At 38.3% G+C, this 21,119-nt stretch overlaps 2 protein-coding genes and 1 long non-coding RNA gene across 4 annotated transcripts in view; 1 reads left to right on the top strand and 2 right to left on the bottom strand.

Annotated features, from left to right (window-relative positions):
* Positions 1–2,153: 2,153 nt before the first annotated feature.
* LOC146558978 (uncharacterized) lies at positions 2,154–4,673 on the bottom strand. The gene is made up of 2 exons (XM_085245925.1): positions 4,445–4,673; positions 2,154–4,005 (listed from the first exon to the last, which is right to left on the bottom strand). The coding sequence occupies exon 2, from the start codon at positions 3,999–4,001 to the stop codon at positions 2,154–2,156; it is 1,848 nt and encodes a 615-aa protein (XP_085102051.1). The 5' UTR covers positions 4,002–4,005; positions 4,445–4,673.
* Positions 4,674–5,355: 682 nt separating this feature from the next.
* LOC146558977 (uncharacterized) lies at positions 5,356–11,513 on the top strand. Its single transcript, XR_014888669.1, has 3 exons — positions 5,356–5,418; positions 11,213–11,307; positions 11,416–11,513. It is a non-coding gene; the product is annotated as an uncharacterized LOC146558977 (long non-coding RNA).
* The window catches only part of LOC146558974 (uncharacterized), a 33,371-nt gene continuing 18,889 nt past the window's right edge, over positions 6,638–21,119 (bottom strand). The window contains exons 2-6 of one of the 2 annotated variants that reach the window (XM_085247688.1): positions 17,551–17,672; positions 8,778–9,744; positions 8,299–8,466; positions 7,882–7,977; positions 6,638–7,405 (exon numbers count right to left, since the gene is read on the bottom strand). In XM_085247688.1, the coding sequence (XP_085103814.1) occupies positions 7,073–7,405; positions 7,882–7,977; positions 8,299–8,466; positions 8,778–9,743 (1,563 nt within the window). In that variant the 5' untranslated portion in view covers position 9,744; positions 17,551–17,672 and the 3' untranslated portion in view covers positions 6,638–7,072. Of the gene's footprint in view, positions 7,406–7,881; positions 7,978–8,298; positions 8,467–8,777; positions 11,229–17,550; positions 17,673–21,119 lie in introns of those variants that run through there. The other variant, XM_085247687.1, reaches the window with a different exon arrangement.

Here is a 21,119-nt window from a genome sequence, read left to right as displayed (position 1 = left end):
TATAGTAACATAAGCGCTATAGTAACATAAGCGCTATAGTAACATAAGCGCTATAGTAACATAAGCACTATAGTTAAATAAGCTCTATAGTAACATAAGCACTATAGTAACATAAGCGCTATAGTAACATAAGCACTATAGTAACATAAGCACTATAGTAAAATAAGCTCTATAGTAACATAAGCACTATAGTAACATAAGCGCTATAGTAACATAAGCACTATAGTAACATAAGCACTATAGTAACATAAGCACTATAGTAAAATAAGCGCTATAGTAACATAAGCACTATAGTAACATAAGCACTATAGTAACATAAGCGCTATAGTAACATAAGCGCTATACTAAAATAAGCGCTATAGTAACATTAGCACTATAGTAACATAAGCGCTATAGTAACATAAGCACTATAGTAACATAAGCGCTATAGTAACATAAGCGCTATAGTAACATAAGCACTATAGTAACATAAGCACTATAGTAAAATAAGCTCTATAGTAACATAAGCACTATAGTAACATAAGCACTATAGTAACATAAGCTCTATAGTAACATAAGCACTATAGTAACATAAGCACTATAGTAAAATAAGCGCTATAGTAACATAAGCGCTATAGTAACATAAGCGCTATAGTAACATAAGCGCTATAGTAACATAAGCGCTATAGTAACATAAGCTCTATAGTAACATAAGCGCTATAGTAAAATAAGCACTATAGTATCATAAGCACTATAGTAACATAAGCACTATAGTAAAATAAGCACTATAGTAACATAAGCTCTATAGTAACATAAGCACTATAGTAAAATAAGCACTATAGTATCATAAGCACTATAGTAACATAAGCACTATAGTAACATAAGCGCTATAGTAAAAAAAGCACTACAGTAAAATAAGCACTATAGTAAAATAAGCGCTATAGTAACATAAGCGCTATAGTAAAAAAAGCACTACAGTAAAATAAGCACTATAGTAAAATAAGCGCTATAGTAACATAAGCGCTATAGTGACATAAGCACTATAGTAAAATAAGCACTATAGTAACATAAGCACTATAGTAAGATAAGCGCTATAGTAACATAAGCGCTATAGTAACATAAGCACTATAGTAACATAAGCACTATAGTAACATAAGCGCTATAGTAACATAAGCGCTATAGTAACATAAGCGCTATAGTAACATAAGCACTATAGTTAAATAAGCTCTATAGTAACACATAAGCACTATAGTAACATTAGCGCTATAGTAACATAAGCACTATAGTAACATAAGCACTATAGTAACATAAGCGCTATAGTAACATAAGCGCTATAGTAACATAAGCACTATAGTTAAATAAGCTCTATAGTAACATAAGCACTATAGTAACATAAGCGCTATAGTAACATAAGCACTATAGTAACATAAGCACTATAGTAACATAAGCGCTATAGTAACATAAGCACTATAGTAACATAAGCACTATAGTAACATAAGCGCTATAGTAACATAAGCGCTATACTAAAATAAGCGCTATAGTAACATTAGCACTATAGTAACATAAGCGCTATAGTAACATAAGCACTATAGTAACATAAGCGCTATAGTAACATAAGCGCTATAGTAACATAAGCACTATAGTAACATAAGCACTATAGTAAAATAAGCTCTATAGTAACTAGGATTGCAAAGGGGCGGAAAATTTCCGGTAAATTTCCGAAAAGTTTCCGGTAAATTTCCATGGTAAGTTAAGCTTGGGAATTTTGGAAATATTCCATATTGGAAACTGTCCATGGAAATAATGGGAATTATGGAAATTAATGGGAATTTAGGAGAACTAACTGGGAATATATTATTTCCAAGCATAAATATAAACAGAAATCATAAGAAAACCTCCATGCAAAATGTTTTCAACAGATATTTCAACAGATTTATTTGTAAGTACAGTAGAATAGAACACGTTTCAATAACTTGTTTCATGGATGAATAAAAACAGAAATGTTGAGTTCAATATTACCATCCCCTAACCCCGCTCATTCAAAAATGCCCCCTGTCCAAAAATCTCCACAAAGTCCCATTCAAAAGGTTAAATGAAAAATGCCACTTATCCTCCAAAACGTCCCATTAAACATGCAAATCTTCCTTCAAGCAATCCTCTTTTCTCATTTTTGCTCAGTCAATAGACTCTTCCTGGACCTCATCATCATCCAACAACATGTCCACTTCCTCAGCATCCAACTCTGAGTCTTCGTCTTCAGTGTCACTTTCCAGCCTTGTTGAGGATGGCTCTGTGTCAGGCTCAAAGAGCCGTAGGTTTGCCCGAATGCCGACCAGCTTTTCCACTCTCACATTTGTGAGCCTGTTGCGAACCTTTGTGTGGGTGTTCCCAAACAGTGACCAGTTGCGCTCGGAGGCGGCTGATGATGGTGGGATTTGGAGGAGGATGGAGGCTACAGGTGCAAGGGCCTCAGATTCACATAGTCCCTTCCACCAGGTGGCTGCAGATATGTGCTGGCATGACTGCCATATTCCATCCCCTTTCCAAAGGCCTTGCTTTGTTCGATACTTTGCCAAACTGCCTAGAACTTTGCCTTTATCGAGACCCAGGTGGTCAGACATGGCTGTAATGACCGCATAGGCACCGTTGATCTCTTCCCCAGAAAGTATGCCCTTGTCATATTTGGGGTCCAGCATGTATGCTGCTGCATGCACTGGCTTCATGCAGAACTCCCTCCGCTGTTCCAATGACTTGACCACAGCCGTTTCCTCTGCTTTCAGTAGTAGGGAAGTGGGCAGAATTGTCTGGATTTCTTCTTTGAGTTCTGCAAAAAGGCACTGGACATCTGACAAGATGGCACCATCCCCCTCTATCTTCGCTATTGCTGCTGCAATAGGTTTGAGGATTTTCTGACTGCTAGATACTCTTTCCCAGAACACATCATCCAAGATGACCTTCTTGATGTCACTGTCGATGTCTACAGACTGGGATATGGCCATCTCTTGCAGAGACTCCTTTCCCTCCAGAAGGCTGTCAAACATGATAACAACACCACCCCATCGCGTTATGCTGGGAAGCTTCAGTGTAGTACTCTTGTTCTTTTCCTTTTGCTTTGACAGAAATGTAGCGGAAGTTACTTGTTTGCCTTTAACATATTTCAGAACTTGCTTCACTCTCTTATTCAGAGTGTCCATTGTTTTTAGTGCCATTATGTCTTTTAGGAGAAGATTTAGTGTATGGGCTGCACAGCCAATAGTAGTTATATGAGGGTAGGTCTCCTCCACATGTGCCCAGGCAACCTTCATGTTGGCTGCATTGTCAGTGACCAGTGCAAAAACCTTATCTGGTCCAAGGTCATTGATGATCACTTTTAGCTCATCTGCAATGTATTGGCCTGTGTGTCTGTTTTCCTTTGTGTCTACACTCTTGTAGAACACAGGCTGAGGAGTGGTGATTATGTAGTTAATAATTCCTTGTCCCCTGATATTGGACCATCCATCAGAGATGACTGAAATACAGTCAGCTTGGTCAATGGTCTGTTTCACCTTTGCTTGAACTCGACTGAACTCTTCATCCAGTAGATGAGTAGACAATGCATGTCTGGTTGGGGGAATGTATGCTGGTCGGAGAACATTCAAAAATCTCTTCCAGTACACATTGGATGTCAGCATCAGGGGTGAGCCAGTTGCATAGATTGCACGAGCGAAACACTCATCTGTGTTTTTCTGGCTAGTGTCATCCATAAAATCAAAGAATCCTCTGATGCCAGAGGGACCAGGAGCTGATGAGTGGGTATCTGACTCTGATACAGCTGAAACAGATTCATTTTCCCCTTGAGTGGAACTCCTGGCTGCTGCATGTGTTGGGCCTTGAGGAATTTTTTTGCACTTTGCAATGTGCTGCTGCATTTTTGTGGCATTCTTCACGTACGTCTTATCACAATACTTACACATATATACAGATTTCCCTTGTACATTAGCTGGTGTAAAATGTCTCCACACATCAGATAGCGCACGTGGCATTTTTCTGTAAAATAAAACAAGAGCTTGTAAAAATGCTAATGCAATGCAAGAGATCGTAATAATACAATTGCAATATGATAATAAACAGATATAAATAGTAAGGCTAGCTAAACAACTGGAATGATCTTCAAAACAAAACAGCCAAATGAGGAAGCTAGCATCTTCTTTATGTTATACTAGCTATGGCTTATTTAGCATCTAACAGATGCTAGCATTTTATTTAGCATCTAACAGATGCTAGCATTTTATTTAGCATCTAACAGATGCTAGCATTTTATTTAGCATCTTACAGATGCTAGCATTTTATTTAGCATCTTATCAGATGCTAGCATTTTATTTAGCATCTTATCAGATTGCTATCTACCAGATTAATACATTTTATGTGATATTCACAATTTAAACATTTAATGAATATATTTTCCCATAATATCATCAAAACTTACCTCACTTGTTAAGTCCACAGGCTCAAATGTGTGCCTTCAATACTCTTTGTCCTTCAGGCTCAAAAGTGTGGTCCATGTGTACATGTGATGGAGGCATGCACAGTGCCAGTAGGTGGTCTCAATAGCCATGCAGCAAGCTTGTGCTCTGTACATGTGATTAAGGAATGGCATGGATATTCAAGTGTATTTGAATTGCATTTGTTTGTTTTTGTCAATATTATGCTAAAATATACTTTGCTCAACTATATTTAAGTTCCCTAAAAAGAGCCAACCTTCAATTTTGAAAATTCCCACTTTATTCCCATAAATTCCCGTTTATTCCCATAAATTCCCGTTAATTCCCGTTTATTCCCATGGAAAGATTCCATCTTTGAAAATTCCGGGAATTTTGCAACCCTAATAGTAACATAAGCACTATAGTAACATAAGCACTATAGTAACATACGCACTATAGTAACATAAGCACTATAGTAACATAAGCTCTATAGTAACATAAGCACTATAGTAACATAAGCACTATAGTAAAATAAGCGCTATAGTAACATAAGCGCTATAGTAACATAAGCGCTATAGTAACATAAGCGCTATAGTAACATAAGCTCTATAGTAACATAAGCGCTATAGTAAAATAAGCACTATAGTATCATAAGCACTATAGTAACATAAGCACTATAGTAAAATAAGCACTATAGTAACATAAGCTCTATAGTAACATAAGCACTATAGTAAAATAAGCACTATAGTATCATAAGCACTATAGTAACATAAGCACTATAGTAACATAAGCTCTATAGTAACATAAGCACTAAAGTAAAATAAGCACTATTGTAAATAAGCGCTATAGTAAAATAAGCTCTATAGTAACATAAGCTCTATAGTAACATAAGCACTATAGTAAAAGCACTATAGACTGCAGAGGCAGTTTTGAATTTAGGAGCAGCAAGATGGAAGCGGCAAACCCTGGCGATTCTCCGGTAAGTATATTGTTTTTTATCTTCAAGTTTGTCTTTTGAAACGTTAATTTTATTTAAATCCGTTGCTCACGTATAAAGTACACAGACGGGGTCTTTGCTCAACTCGTCTGAGGCGTGTCTCACTAAGCGCTACATGCTAGCATCCTGCTAACCGAGCTACCCTTTACATGCTGTGCTTTAGAAAATAGGATACTCGTTAAAAAATACTCCGCAGATATTGATAGATAGACGAACACTGCAAATATAATGTTGTAAACGAAAACGGCCTTTGGTGAAGTGGTAAAATACACCATGAATAAAGCCATAGATTGAATGGCTGCCATGGTTGCAGAACGGCCTGATTTAATGACAAGAATGGGGAAGAGTGAGGCGAAGTGAACCACAGCCACAAAACACGGTCAGACAAGGCGGCAAAAGGGCAGTGATCTGTCCGTCAGTATGAAGTTGGTGTGTGCTTTGGTGAACAAAAACTCGAGACCGGTAGCAGGAAGATGGGAGACTCGTGTTTCACTGGAATAGTGGTGAATTAAAACATCCTTTGTTGGGGACATTTAGGTGTAAATGCATCCATAAAGGTGAGACAGAGGCAGACCAGACAGTGAAGAAAACAAGGCAAACATTAGAAATATTAAAACGGAAATATAGGATTAATATAACATACAATTGGGGAAAATGTAAGGAACACAATGTAAACGATATTGTAAAGTCATTAAAACAGCATACTCTGATTAAAAGAAACAGATAATTGGGTAGGATGATGATGATGATTTTGATGATAATAATAATAATAATAATAATAATAATAATAATGTTAAAGAACATGTACAAGATGGGTATGTATACTTGTAGCCAGAACTTAACAACTACACTGTAAACCCGAATCAGTTGACTGAACTTAAAACATTTGTGGAAACTGATTACCTCAAAAGTTTTAAGTACACAAACTCATCTTTTCTAAGTATGGGGTACTCAAAATTTGTATTTATTGTTAACTTAAAAATTTTAAATTATATTTTTATTTTATTAATTGAGCTTTACTTAAAAACTATATACTTTAATTTTAATATTTTTGTGTTTGTTGTAGTTTACTATTTTGATCCAACACAATGCAATTATATTACAAACTAAACGCAAATTATATGATTATTAATTAAAAGATATTTATTATTAAATGTTTGCGTGTAGACTAGTAAAAAAAAATTAGAGAAATTCATTTACTTTACATTTTGTTTATTTAACATTTTTTATGGAAATGTAAAAACATCACTTAGTGTTTTTATAAAACCACTAACATGGACATTGGCACCATAAAGTGAGCATTATAAATTCAATGTAGAACATGTATCTTTTTATAAAATCACAAAGGACAACATCAGTCCTAATTGCATCTTTCTCAAAATACATAAATTCAAAATAAAAAGTCAAATACTAATCACTTTTGTTTGAAAAAGAAATGAAAAACAATTTTATAAAATGGGTACAAATAAAGATGATCATCTTCCAAATAACCAGAGCAAAATTAGGTAAACTGATGGAGTTAAATCCACCCAAAGTCCGTAGTAAACTTAAAGTGCTTTAAATAAAGTGCTTAAAACAAAGTGCTCAGTAACAGAGTGCATGTCCTAACAAACATTGCCTTATATTCCTTCCAGAACTACTCTTTCAGCAACAAATCATTTTTAAGAGCATGTAGGCAGGGTTTCAGAGGTTTGCCGTCAACAAGCCCCATGAAGATTTTTTGGACAAAGGTAAATGTGTGAACGAGCTTCCTGGGGTAGTCTAAATGCAGAGCATAGATCAAGCCAAACAATAAGGCAAATGCATCTGCAAATCTGGGAATATCACGCATCACCAAGTCGCCTTCCACCACAATGGCCATGCTTGAGGAAGTAAAATGGACTGGACTGGTCTGGGAAGCGCCGTCGGTAACCACTGTGAGAAGGGCAACTGGAGTGTCAATGAGGGTCGACTCATCCAATGTGTCCGCCTGGAATAGACACAGTATCAATAAGTAAGGTTGGTTTGAGAGAATGTGACAAGCAAGACCTGTAATCTAGCAAAAAATTCAGCAGTGTAGTGGGTTACTTTGTAACGGGTTAGGGTACTCTACTTTTTTGAAAAATGTACATTAACGCGTTAGCTTCTTGCATTACATAATTAGTATGTTTGTTATTTTTCTAAAAAAAAAAAAAAAAGAAGTAATTTTTTATTTTATGACTTTATCTCAAAAATAAACTAAATCTTGACTTCAGCCTTGTTTTTGGGGCCACCTGCAGCGTAGCCGAAGTGCTGTGATACGCCTGTGCCCTGCCCCTGACCCTGTGTGTGTGTGTGAGGGTTTTCTAAAGAGAGGGTATTTTGCTTGTACAATTTGGTAGCTGCTAGGGTATTAAATTGTATTTAAAAAAATCCATGGTGTTTTATCTCACTGGCAGAATTTAAGTGATGCAAAAATACACTTACATTACATGTCTTAAAGAATTCTGGGTCCTCCTCCCGCAGGTATACAGGAAGGGCACGAAGCACTGCAGTGCGTTTCACGTTGATATCAGGTGCCTCCTAAAAAGGGAAAAGAAAAGTTCATTGAACACAAAGTTTTCAGGTGTCATTCTTTGGGGAGAATACATGTTTATGAAACTGCATGACATGTGACTCTACATAATTTTGGAGACATTTCTTTTAAGACACAACCTTTCTGTCTCTTATGACAAAGAGTCTGTATCTTACTCATTTGACAAAAATCCTACACAGTATTTTAAAGTAACATACCAGATCAGAGCTGTAATCTGTATAAAACACAGATGTTCAAAGCAAGGAAAAATTGAGTTTTTATCAGTGAAACTTTTAATTTGTGTTAATTTTATCATTATCAATATTCACCTGAAGATCATAATGATTCAGGATGGTTCGCAGAGCCTCTGATATCTTGCCAGTCCGTGCAGCCTTCTGTCTGTATAGAGCCATAAGTCGTGGTGTGTGTCTGTCAAGTTCAGCGTAGAACTGGTTCCGCAGGTTAATGTTTGTGACTCGGTGGAACTCCGCACAAATCTAAAATAAAACAGGACAAAAACATCCAACATGAAGCCAAATTACTGACCAAATTTACATCTTATCATTAAAGAGGAATTGTCCAACTTCTGTCTAACCTTGCTTTATAGATGTCCTATGAATTTTTTTTTTCTTTAAATTGGACCCGAACCACAAGCACAAATGTATCACAAAGCTGAAATATATTTTTGTTTGTTATCTATTATTTATTTATGTGTTATTTATTTATTATCTGAATCTGAAGAGATCTGCTGAACTTGCATTGTTTCATGTTAAACTGAAGAAGAAGAAAAAAATCAAAGCACAGATACCTGCGAGTCAAACCGCAGAGCAGGCCATTTCTCTAAGAAGTTCTTTACCATTGGGTTGTCTTGAACAATTTCATGGCGACGAAGTGCGAAGGTAGTCTGCATCAGTTTTTCAATCATTACTTTGTTGGGCTCAGTCTTCTCAACCTCATTTTTTATCTGGACTCTCATATCCTCCAAACTGACCTGATCTTCTCCTCTTGGAAAGTTTGGGAGGTAGTTCACCTCAGCTCTTCTGGCTCTTTTTATGTTTGAGTGGGGATGCTCTCCTTCAGGGTTGTTAACACTCCTCCTGCCAGCGTTGACAGACACCTCCACACATCCAGATCTGGCTAGCTTGGTGCGATAATTTCCCATCTTGAATTTTAAACTGGTCTTCCAACCATAACTTCCATTCCTACTTCCAGGCTCTTTAAGACATGGATGAGTGGTAACAAGAGCTTCTGCTGCCAAACCGACATCTCCATCACTCGGATAGGCTTTGAAGGTGTGCATCACTGAAGCCATGGTCTCCAAGATGTTGTGCTTTTGGGCTCGAGTCAACTTCAGATGTTTTCCAAACATCTCAAAGGCTCTATTTCCCTCCTCAAGGAGATGTTCAACTTCGTAAGAAAAGGTAGGTACTGGGAAAGTGTCAGGCCAACACTTCAGACGCTGAGCTAAAGGCACATGAGGAAGGATGTCTGTATCAGAACTTGCACAAGAACTGACATCACTTTCAGATCTCAGTACTTTTAGTGTGCCCTTCTCCGGCAACTCTTGAATATCCAGTAGGCAGGTAAGTTGCCCATTAAAGTCGGGGTCTTCGTATTGTAAGGTAAACTCAAAGTCCAGCCTTGGGTTGAGCTTCTCACGGAGTATGGTGATTAGTTCTTCCACCGACTCAGGCCGCTTAGTTAGAGAAACCTTCACAACAACATCTGTGGTGAGGTGAACTCTCAGCAGGAACTTTTGGGATACTGCCATCATCCTATGAATAAAACAAGGAATGGAGATGATTTTTAAAAAATGAATCGTCTCATATATAAAAACACTGTACATCATACCATTAACCTTATTATGGTCAGTGATAATTATATACTGAGCCATCATTACAGCTTTCAAAATTTTCAAAAGTACACTGTGCATTTCATGACAAAATAAACACTTAGCATGGTAAAAAAAAACCTTACAATTACTGCTGTTTACTTTGAGTGCAGTCTTGAATTCTATGGCCGATCATCCAACAGTCCAAAACATAGGTAAGAATTTCAGATGTTACAAAGTCACAGGCCATCATTCCATTTAGTCATGGTAAACAGTAACCCTCTTTTAGTTTTAAGTTTTTACCATATAATCAACATTGTCTCACCATGTATAAATTCTGTTAAGTTGGGAAAAAAAAGAAAAAAAAAAAAAAAGCACAGAATACATATGAATTTACACTGCAGTTATTTTAAAAAACCAAGCCAAACTGCGGGATAAATCTTTGCAAAGACACATTGTTATGCAATAGTACATAATACATCAGTGAGATACTTGTAATATTACACAGAACTTCTACTTACAAACTACTTCTTTTACAGGCTGCTGCTTAAGATAGAAGTTGCCACTGCTAGCTAAGTCACTTTTGAATGATGCTAATGAGAAGAAGAAAAAAACCCGGCCGAACAATGAGGCTGCTGTTGTAAAAACGCCAACTTTCTTGCGTTGGCAATGGGTCGTTAAAATATCACTAAGACACTTTCTTTATGTGCAATTCTTATTAAAACTGTGTTTTAATCGGTTAAAACTGTAAAACTGACGATATCATCGGTTTGAAAAAGAGCGCGAACAACAGCGAACAACAATTCACTACCTGGGTCTGTGCTGTTTAACACAACGGCGCATTCAAAAACAAGTTAATGGCTGCAACATATTAATATACTTGCTTTTTTACGGAAAAAATAAACATAACGAAGGTTCCGTTTTACTTACAAGTTTCTCCAAATGTGCTCTCCGGTTGCTCGAGAAGGGCAGCCATATTGAACAGAATTTTCTGTCAACGTCGTTCAGGTTAGAGAGAAAACGTCATGACGTCATGACGTACAAATGCGGAGCTCGAAAAAAAAAACATTTACTCAAAAATCATAATTAAAAAAGCAGTATTTACTCTTAACTTCTAAGCCATGTACAATTATAACTGTTTGAATCGTTAAGAGAACAGAAAAGTTTTAAGTTGTTTCAACTTTGTGACGCATTTTAATTGTTGTATCCACAAACTTTATAAGTCAGGTGGACTGTTGGGGTTTACAGTGTACAAAGTTGTAGCATGCCAGACCATCTTGATTGAATGTAACTTCGCTCCACACAAGTTTTATGGTAGACATATTCATATTGGTATCTAATAAATGATTAATTCTTAGATTTTATCAAACGTTAATTTATAAATTGTTTCTGTCTTTATGTGTTTGTTTCAGATTATGCAAGATGTAATTATTCAGTCAGCAAGACACTTGCTGCAGTTACTGACATCATCCAACTGAACTGCTGCTGTGATGAATCAGAATACAAGGTTTACTTTAGCAAGACCTATGAGTTAATGCTACATTTAACTAAATTGTTATATATTTTGTGTCCAATATTGTCTCCATATGATTTTGTTTTTTGCAACATCTTGCAGAGAACAGAGTCAAGGTACCAGCTTGGTCAACCCTAAAAGACCATCTGTTCATCAAGAAATGACCAGGTGAAAAAGTCATAAACTAAACACTCTGCATGAGCATGGAATTTAGGATGCAACTTTATTAGGGGTGGGTTTTTATAATCGATTCATCGATTAAAATCGATTCTGGCTTGGATAACGTAAAATCGATTCATTAAAATCCTGAATCGATTTTTTAATATAAATTTATTTTGTCCGAAATGCCAGAATCTCTGGTGACATCTCACAAAATTTCAAGAACCACCAAACAGTAAATGAGAGCAGGTACAGGGATTCTGCACATAGACTTAAACACACAGCGCAACCCGCGGATCAGAATCAGTTAGATGTCGCCTTTCTCACAGTCGGGGCTGAAAGCCGACAGCTCGCTGATCCGGGTCCGCGCTTTGTGTTCACGCCCTTTATGCGCTGATTCTAAAGCTGTTAGTTTGATCTCTCTCCAAACAATATTGACCGAACCAGCAGCAAAAGAAGATCCAAATGCTTCACATAAACATCGTCATGAATTCACTCTTTTACTGTTTTGCTTCCATTGCGATGCACAGCTCTCTCTCTCTCCCTCTCTCCCTCCCCCTCTCCCCCCCCCCCCCCCCCCCCTCTCTCTCGAACAGTTTCGCTTTCTTCATTATTCGCTTGCTTGTTACACACAAGTCTACTGTTGTTTACAGGCTGTCGGCCGCTGTTTTTTTCCCTTTTACATTCTTCCGAAAAGAAAACCTCATTTCTGCTGTTCAATACTGAACAAATTTAAACTTTTTAATATTATTCAAAATGCAAAATGCTTAGCCGTGTGTCTAATAAAACCGCTGTAACGTCAGAGGTAATGTTCATTAATTAATGGTTTTCTTTCGTTTTTGATGTACTGCAGAATATTTTTATAAAATCCCAGGCCAGGAAAACCTTCATGTTTTTCTGTGTTTTATCCTCAGCTACTTTGACACAAAGGCATCTGCTGTGATGCTCACACCTTGGATAAAGTCTTGCGAGTGTCAGCTTCCTTTTTATAGATACAAAAATATGTAAATGTACTGATCTGAATTATATCTCTGACTGTCAAAATTTCCCAGATTTAAATCGAATCGAATCGAATTAAATCGAATCGTGGATCGAATCGATTTGGGACCTTGTGAATCGGAATTGAATCGATTCTAGAAATCAGTGACGATACCCAGCCCTAAACTTTATATCTTACCTGCTCTACACTCAGGGCTTCAATTACAACAACAGTCAATCACATAGTATAATAAGCACTATAGTAACATAAGCTCTATAGTAACATAAGCACTATAGTAACATAAGCTCTATAGTAACATAAGCACTATAGTAACATAAGCACTATAGTAACATAAGCACTATAGTAACATAAGCTCTATAGTAACATAAGCTCTATAGTAACATAAGCACTATAGTAACATAAGCTCTATAGTAACATAAGCTCTATAGTAACATAAGCACTATAGTAACATAAGCTCTATAGTAACATAAGCTCTATAGTAACATAAGCACTATAGTAACATAAGCTCTATAGTAACATAAGCTCTATAGTAACATAAGCACTATAGTAACATAAGCTCTATAGTAACATAAGCTCTATAGTAACATAAGCTCTATAGTAACATAAGCACTATAGTAACATAAGCACTATATCAGAAAAACAAAATAGCTCAGAAAGGCAGAATAGAAAATACAAAAAAAGTGATGAACTCAAAAAAACAAATCTAAGTACGATACAAAGCAGAGAGCCTAAAATAGATGTAGAAACGCATTTTCCTCATAAGATATTTTTATATTATGTAAATCTGAGAAAGACAGAGCTGACGGTGCCTCTGTGTTGATGATAAGTGCAAAGGTGTTGATAGTGTAAATGTAAAAACTAAATCTTATCTCTTCCCAACAACACTGTGAAGTCGCACTGAATCAATAAAAGGGATTAATGTTTATAATGTCTCCTCAGAGCTACAGTGACAGAGTGTGAATGTCACCATCCTCGTAGATGAACAGTCAGTAATATAAATTCCACATGTTCAACAAGCAGGAATACAGCACTGTTTTATATGAGAGCAGTCACATGGATCGATTGCAACACATATTTATGAGCCGAGCTGATATAATTTGCGAGGGCCGATCATTAATGAACCACTGACACCATTTCCAACCAGCAGTGCTGCAACTCTGCTCCCCTGGTTCAGTTATATGGCGCTGCAGCACTGCTGAACATCATGTTCATGAGAGAGAAGTCTGAGAGGGCAAGTGAGAGGGAGGGAAGGTGCCGGATGTTTAAATGACTCATATAGCCACATGTTAATTAGAGGACTACACTGAGTTACTGTTGTTACTGATCAAACCTGCAGTGTGGAGCTTTTCACTGTTTACTAAACACTGGTTATTCTGCTGTTATTTACTGTACATTACAGTCATGCTCCAAGTTTACCAGAATACAGAAACAATCATAATCCAATGGCTTCACTTGTTAACTGTGTACAGTGACTCTGTGAGCTAAACAGTTTGGCACAGATGGAGTAAACTGCAAAAGCTAAGCTAGTTCAGAAAAACCTGTTTATTCAGATGTGAGATGAAATGTTTATGTTTCAATGACAAGCTGCCAGTAACAAAGTGCCTAAAACCTGGTTTCATTTCATTCATTTACGTTTGTTTTTCTTCTAATAAGTTACTGTAGGGGAGAGTGAGGTAAGATGAGCCACTTTTTACTCATGTTGCCCTGGATGTGAGAAAAAATGACACAGAAATAGAATGATAACATATTCCTTTATTTCAGGATGTCTCCTTTCAAATGTAATGATCAGAATCTATGTCTGATGACGCTGCCCAAAATAATGACCTATTAAAAAAAAATGCTCCTTTGGCTCAACTTGCCCCAGATTAGGGGTAAATTGAACCTAGTCAGTGGGTAAACTGAGCCATCTTGGGGCAAACTGACCATGTAGTTTTTAAAATGTAAAACTGATCATATTGTGAAAAAAACCATTTTAACAGTTGTAAACCTGTGAGAACAAACCTGGAAACTGGTGGTTTCTAAACAAACCACCAGTTCAAAACCATTTATTCAAAAGAACTATTCAATATTCCAATGATCAAGGTTGCAGGGGAATATGAACTGTTGCTCCCTCCTTGCAGTTCCTCCAGCCTGTTGAGGTTGAGGTAGCTTCTTCAGCACATCCTTGCGTGGGAAAGATGCCTCATCATTTTCCTTGAACACAAACGTGGGTTTCTTACTGCTAGTGATCCCTCGGATTCTTCTGAGAAATCTGGCACTCACTTCGTTGTCTGCAAAGCTGTCAACCAGGCCAATGTAATGGTGGCTCCTGGATTTGGATGCAAATCTTACGATGACAAAGTCACCAACTACCAGGTCTGAGACATCTGGTTCACTTCTTTCATCGCTGGAACTCAGCGTGTCAGAAGTGTACTCAGAAGTGTCTTCAAATGGGATGGGAACATCACTCTCCTCAGAGCTGCTTTCCACTGCAATTTTTGTCTGGGTTTGTTTCCTCTTCCACATTCCTTGCTTTTTGTGGATTATTTCTTTTTTGCCTTTCAGTTTATTTGTCCTTTCTTCATGGGCTCTCTCTCTCAATTGCCTGCTTTTCAGGTGTATCAGTCAGGATTCGTGTCTTCACACGCTTTCGATTTGTTTGTTTCCTGGGCTGCTGACTTTTGGGTAAGGGTAGAATATCAGTGGGAGACACATATCGAGCATGGTTGGGGTCACTTCGTGAACCACATGCATGTACAGGGTCTGGTAAAAATCTGGAACTGCTCTGCAAGCTTCTTGATATGCTCTGCTAGCTCCTTCTCCACCTCCTCAGAGAAGACTCTCTTTGCTGAAGCTGTTCCACTATAGCCAACCGATTTGACCTCCTATGTGTCCCTCTTTTTAATATATCTCCTGAGTGTTGACCTGTCAATTTGTCTTTCTTTAGCCACTGATCTTATGGACTTTCCTCCCTTGACTTCACTCGCTGCCCTTTCAATCTCCTCCAGGGGTGTTGAGCCCCAGCTGGTCTTCCGTCTGTAGGTCCTTGGCATGATATCTTTTCTATAATAGTTAACATATGACAAATACAACAAAAGGGTTCAGTATACTGAACTAAAATACCATTTAATAAGTCAGAGCCTTAAATAAATTTCAGTGCCTTATGGTGGGGTAGGTTGAACCATTGGATCAATTTACCCCATAGCCTTTGGCTCACTTTGCCCCATAGCCACCATTTTGAAAAAAACGGGCTAGCTTAGCAATTTAGGCTAATCTTTAGAAAACTTCTTCAGATGATATTATATTTTAGAAACCCACCAACATGTATAATATATCATTTTAGACACAGATACGTTTGTTTTAATATTACAGTCAATTTACCTGATATGCAGAAATTTTACTTTGACAAGCAAAAAACATTTTTTTGTGTAATACAGACTTACCCCTTCTCCAATGTGCTCCTCTTTAATATAGCAGGATGGAAATGATGAGTGCTTCCTGGATTTATGGTCACATGACAAAACATGTACACAGTTACCTAGATACAAGGGGTGGTTCAACTTACCCACTGGCTCATCTTACCTCACTCTCCCCTATATGTAGATACGAAAGTGCTCCATCCCTTGAGCGCCTTCTTTATGCCTGCCTGAGTCGTAGGCTTGTGTTAGTGGCTAACAAAACCAACTATAAGGTAAGCAGAAATATATGTGTGTAATTTTATATTGCTCACAAGCAAGGAGACTGTAGATTTTTATGGTTTAGTTTATGAAAGTGTTTTTATTTACATCAGTACTGAAAAAAATGTTTCATTGCATCCACTGTGATTCAAAAGTATGAAAACAAACACACCACGAAAGAACGTTTGTACTGTAGATTGTAGAGCTTATGTATTTGTGTATGCGTCTAATGATGAGAAACATGCCTGTGCCTGCGGCAGATGCTCCATTTTCAGTTCGAGGGCTGGTGTGGTGTGTTTGTAAAGCTGCAGCACTCACAAACTCACAGTTATGCCAACACAGACATCACTGAATCAATTTCAGAATAATTCCTCCAGCCATAAGAAGACATCGCAGGTCTGCACCTGCGTGCCCTTAAGAGTGTGCACATGTGCCAGTGTGCATGAGTACGTGGCAGGAAAGCATTGCAAAAGCTACTTTTTATCACTAATATAGTTTTTATACGGTGCCTTAACTATGTTCACAGAGTTGTATTATTGGGGGGGTGTCAGTCTCGTAACATAATGTTAGTGGTGAAAACATGTATGAGATTATGGTAACATTAGAGAATGATGTGTAGCTGATATATAATTTATCGAGTGAGGTGCAGCAAAATTCGTCAAAACTGTATTTAGTTTTTAAAATGTTGTATAGCATTTCACTGTAATACTGAGGCTCCAGATGTCACTTCACAGTCGTAATGGAGCATAAATCAGTAGGACACAAGACGTGAAGCATGTTGCATGTTTGGGGGTTCCCAGCCAGAGCGACGTCCGGTTCAGACCTCCAATAACCTCGAGCTTGAGCAGACATCAGTGTCTGTGTCCAGTTAGCTTCGTTTGATGTCTAAAGTCCACCACGAGTTATCCGAGCCAGTTAGACTAAAAGATCAATGTCTTTTTGATAGAAACAGTTGTTGTCAGGATTGCAAGCAGGAAATGTTTTGTTGTTCACTGAGTTTAGAATCATGAATTCATCAACCAGGATCAGACTGTCAACACAGAGTTTTACTGAAACCTCCTGAGGCCACCAAGTGAGAACATTCGGTGCAAACGACCTATACTGTGGTTTGTGCTACTGTACACCCACACAGGAGGGTTTGTTTTTAGCCACACCAACACAGTCTTCACTTGCCAAACTCTAAATTTGACAGATTTAACTCCCTTCAACTTCATCCTTGTTTCCAGAGAGATATTCAAGTTCAGGGGTTTGGACATATTTTTAAAGATTGTGTGGTGGAAATGTGTCATTCCACCTTATGAGTCAATAATGTCCTCTGAAGTCTAGATAAGCATGCACGTGTGCATCTGCATGCATGTGTGTGCATGTGTGTGTGTGTGTGTGTGTGTGTGTGTGTGTGTGTGTGTGTGTGTGTGTTCCTACCTGGCTGTGAAACTGTAAATTAGGGCCCCAAATTTAGTTCAGGCTCATTAAAAAGTTTCTGCTTCTGATTTGCACACTCCAGTTTTTCCATCCACTTATCAGCCAGCCATGGAAAGCTGTGTCTGTAAAGAAAGCAGGAAATAGTTTTAGTGAAGGTGCTGATGATTATCTGTGGTCCCCAGTGTCCTCAGCACCAGAGCAGAGTATCATCATCTAATCAGGAACTGATTTACACCAGGGATCCTGATGATTGCAGCTAACTAGCTGACCGTGGCGGGGGGAAACTTTTTGTCCTTCAAATTCATCCTAAAATGCAAATTGGAACTTCCTGAGCATTTTAGGAGGGAGAAAGGCAAAATAATGACACAGGCCAGCAGGAATGCTGTTGCCATGGTAACACTGCTACTGCTCAGGTGAATTAAATCTTGATCACAATACCAATCACTACTGCCATTGTGTTTTCACTCTGCTCTTAATAACACACATAATAATTAATTAATAAAAAAAATGAAAGCCCAGCGTGGAAAGACAGAGCTTCCACACTGGAGGGTGAAGAACAGCTCGCTGATTCTGAGAAAAATACATGTCGAAGTTAAAGATGAAGTCCTGAGACATGCACGCTGAGAATATGCAGGTCAACCCACTGCCCCATGGCGCCAGAGCTGTCCAACGGCTGTATGTGGGCAGAAGGTCAGGTTCAAAAGTGCTGAGCCTCCAGCAGGAAGAACAGAATAGTGATGGGATTTCCGGCTCTTTTTAGAGATGCGGCTCTTTCGGTTCGGCTCACTAAAAAGAGCCGGCTCTTTCGGCTCCGAACCGGCTCTTCGGGTTGTTTTGTTGCTTTAATTAATTTATTATTAACAATAATATAAAATTATGCACAAAAGGAATTACTAACGTAAAAACAAGTGGTTTTATTTATATATGTTTATATATAAATATATGCGGTGGCCCCTAGAGACAAAACACGTACAAACTCCAAAACACATTTCTAGCATGAACTGGGGCCTGTGCTTCGTACCGCGCTAAGTGAGTTAGCTGGATTAGATTGTTGACGATTTCGCGTGATCCTGGATCGTTCGGTTCCCCGAAGCCCATCCGGGACTTGCTGTCATAGCAACAGAGCCGTAAGCGTAAACCTGCTGGGGAGCAGGTTTACTTTATGTAAACAGGATTAGATCGCGGCCACGCAGGTATGCCCGCGTCATTCATACGAAAGCAACAGCGATATTCCACCACTGTTTCACCATAAATAAATAACATCACTGTAACCAAAGATAATGCAGCACTTGATCCTTTTATTGATTTCACACAGATACATACAGGTCATTTCCTAAAAAAGGGAAATGTACTATTAACATTCTATTACATGTATGTGATTATTACAGATGTAATTCATATTTCAGAGTAGTAATTGTAAATTACTTCGTGTAATCAAGATGAGAGACCACGGCTATAAAAGCGAAGGTGGATTTGGGAAGTCTGTCGCAGTCATATCCTGTCCGTTTACGCGAGCAACCCATTGCGGAAGGTGCAAGATTGATAAGGAGAGTCCTCAGAATTCAGCGTATATTGCGGGACAGACAGGATCCTTTAGCTCAGCGCGACAGTGTGCTCATAGAGAGATATCGATTTTCCCGTGAGGGTATTATTCACTTAACCAACTTGTTGACGAGGGGGTGCAGGACCACCACCTGTCTTTTTTTTTGCTCTGCCCTTTTCTTGGTTGCTGTTATGAACAAACAAACAGATTATTTCAGGGTCTCTTTCCAAGAGACTAAAAGCAATATAAGTGATAAATATTACCATTCTGTAGAATATTCTTATATTTCACTTTTACTTGTTCCCATGTTCTAGTGGGTCCTGTTGTGGCTCTAATGTGAAAGGGGATATAATATAACATATTATAATATAATATAATGTAATATAATATTGGATAATATGGTGTGATATGATAAATCTACCCTACCGCCTACTGGTGTTGGCCAGAGGGGCCGATGGCGCAATATGGCAGCCTGGCTTCTGTCAGTCTGCCCCAGGGCAGCTGTGGCTACAACCGTAGCTGCCTCCACCAGTGTGTGAATGTGAGAGTGAATGAATAGTGGCATTGTAAAGCGCTTTGGGTGCCTTGAAAAGCGCTATATAAATCCACTCCATTATTATTGTTATTATTGAATTACTTACGAGTTTGATTTGTCAGCAACTTTCTGCCAGCCCTCTCTCCTTGCTTTTGCAGCCTTTGCAGTGTTCCCTTGCGTTTTAATTAAACTCTGAAACTCCTGAAATCCCTCACTCAAGAGTTCTTGCTCTGCTGCCGAAAAATACAGAGCGCGCTCCTTCGACATTTTCGCCGACCAATCAAAGGGTTGCCGATCAATGTTTCTACTATCGATGCGTAGCCCCTGTTGGGCCACCCAGTGATCTCACATTACTTCATCCAGCTATACTAATCGTCAACAACAGGTGTGTTCGGGGAACCGGAATAGCGAGCTCAGAGTTAGCGCGATGATTTGGTCTTGGATGTTTCATTTGATCTTGGATGTAGTAAGCGACGTACGAAGCACAGGGCCCTGAACTTCCAAAGCAGAGCTACTAGATCACTTAAATTACACAATTGAAAGCATGTGTGTATTGTTTGTGTATTTATACACAGGCACTCATATATATATTCAAATAATTTTTAAAAAAAGTTCATTTACCTGTTATTACCACACACCAAATCCGGTCGTTAGTACTTGCTGGCTTGTGTAGCCACAAGATAACAAAGGCTCAACACTGCGCCCAGCATCCTGGAGCACTTCTGTTGTCTTTTGTACGTGTTTTGAGTTTTTATGTGCTTCTGAGTTTTTACGTGCTTTGGAGTTTGTACGTGTTTTTACATGTTTTGGAGTTTTTACGTGTTTTGGAGTTTGTACGTGTTTTGGAGTTTGTACATGCTTCAGAGTTCGTACGTGATTTGAAGTTTGTATGTGCTTTGTCTCTAGGGGCCACCGTAAATATACTTTTATTTATTCACTCCACATAAAATGTAATAAATAAATCATATAATACAAAAATCAACTATTCACATTTCAACTTTTAACTATTTAAATTTTCAGCTTTTTCCTTTCACAAATTTAAAGTGAAAAGAACACAAAACACTGCAAACCACAACACAATTAAATATAAATTATAATATGAAAACTAAAAGAACATGCATATTCTCTGTCATATGGACCTGCATGAATAAACTTTCTCAATCCTTTATCATCTGCAACCGAAAATAGTTGTGGATGATTACTATACCTTTCTAATGTTGTTGTCCCTGCCTCTCTTTCTCTCTCTCTGGCTCTGTTCCTGTGCTACTGAGTGTAACTACCGCCCCTCCCCCCTCTGCCCAGCGTAAAGCACAAGGCTCGCGTGCAGAGTGAAGCGGGAAAAAAGTGCGAGAGAGAGGCTGAGAGAAAGAAAAAAAAAAAAAACCCACGTGACGGCTCGCGATAAGGAGCCGGCTCGCGTCGTTCACGTCAAAGAGCCGGCTCTAAGAGCCATTTCGTTCGCGAACGACCCATCACTAGAACAGAAAGGTT

This window comes from Mchenga conophoros, linkage group LG15 (genome assembly GCF_057382185.1).
Source record: "Mchenga conophoros isolate Kocher_MC1m ecotype Shallow Benthic linkage group LG15, M_conophoros_male_GT1.1, whole genome shotgun sequence".
In the NCBI taxonomy this organism is placed as follows: domain Eukaryota; kingdom Metazoa; phylum Chordata; class Actinopteri; order Cichliformes; family Cichlidae; genus Mchenga; species Mchenga conophoros.
The sequence above is the reverse complement of the archived record's forward strand: the minus strand, read 5'-3'. Positions and strand labels throughout refer to the sequence as shown.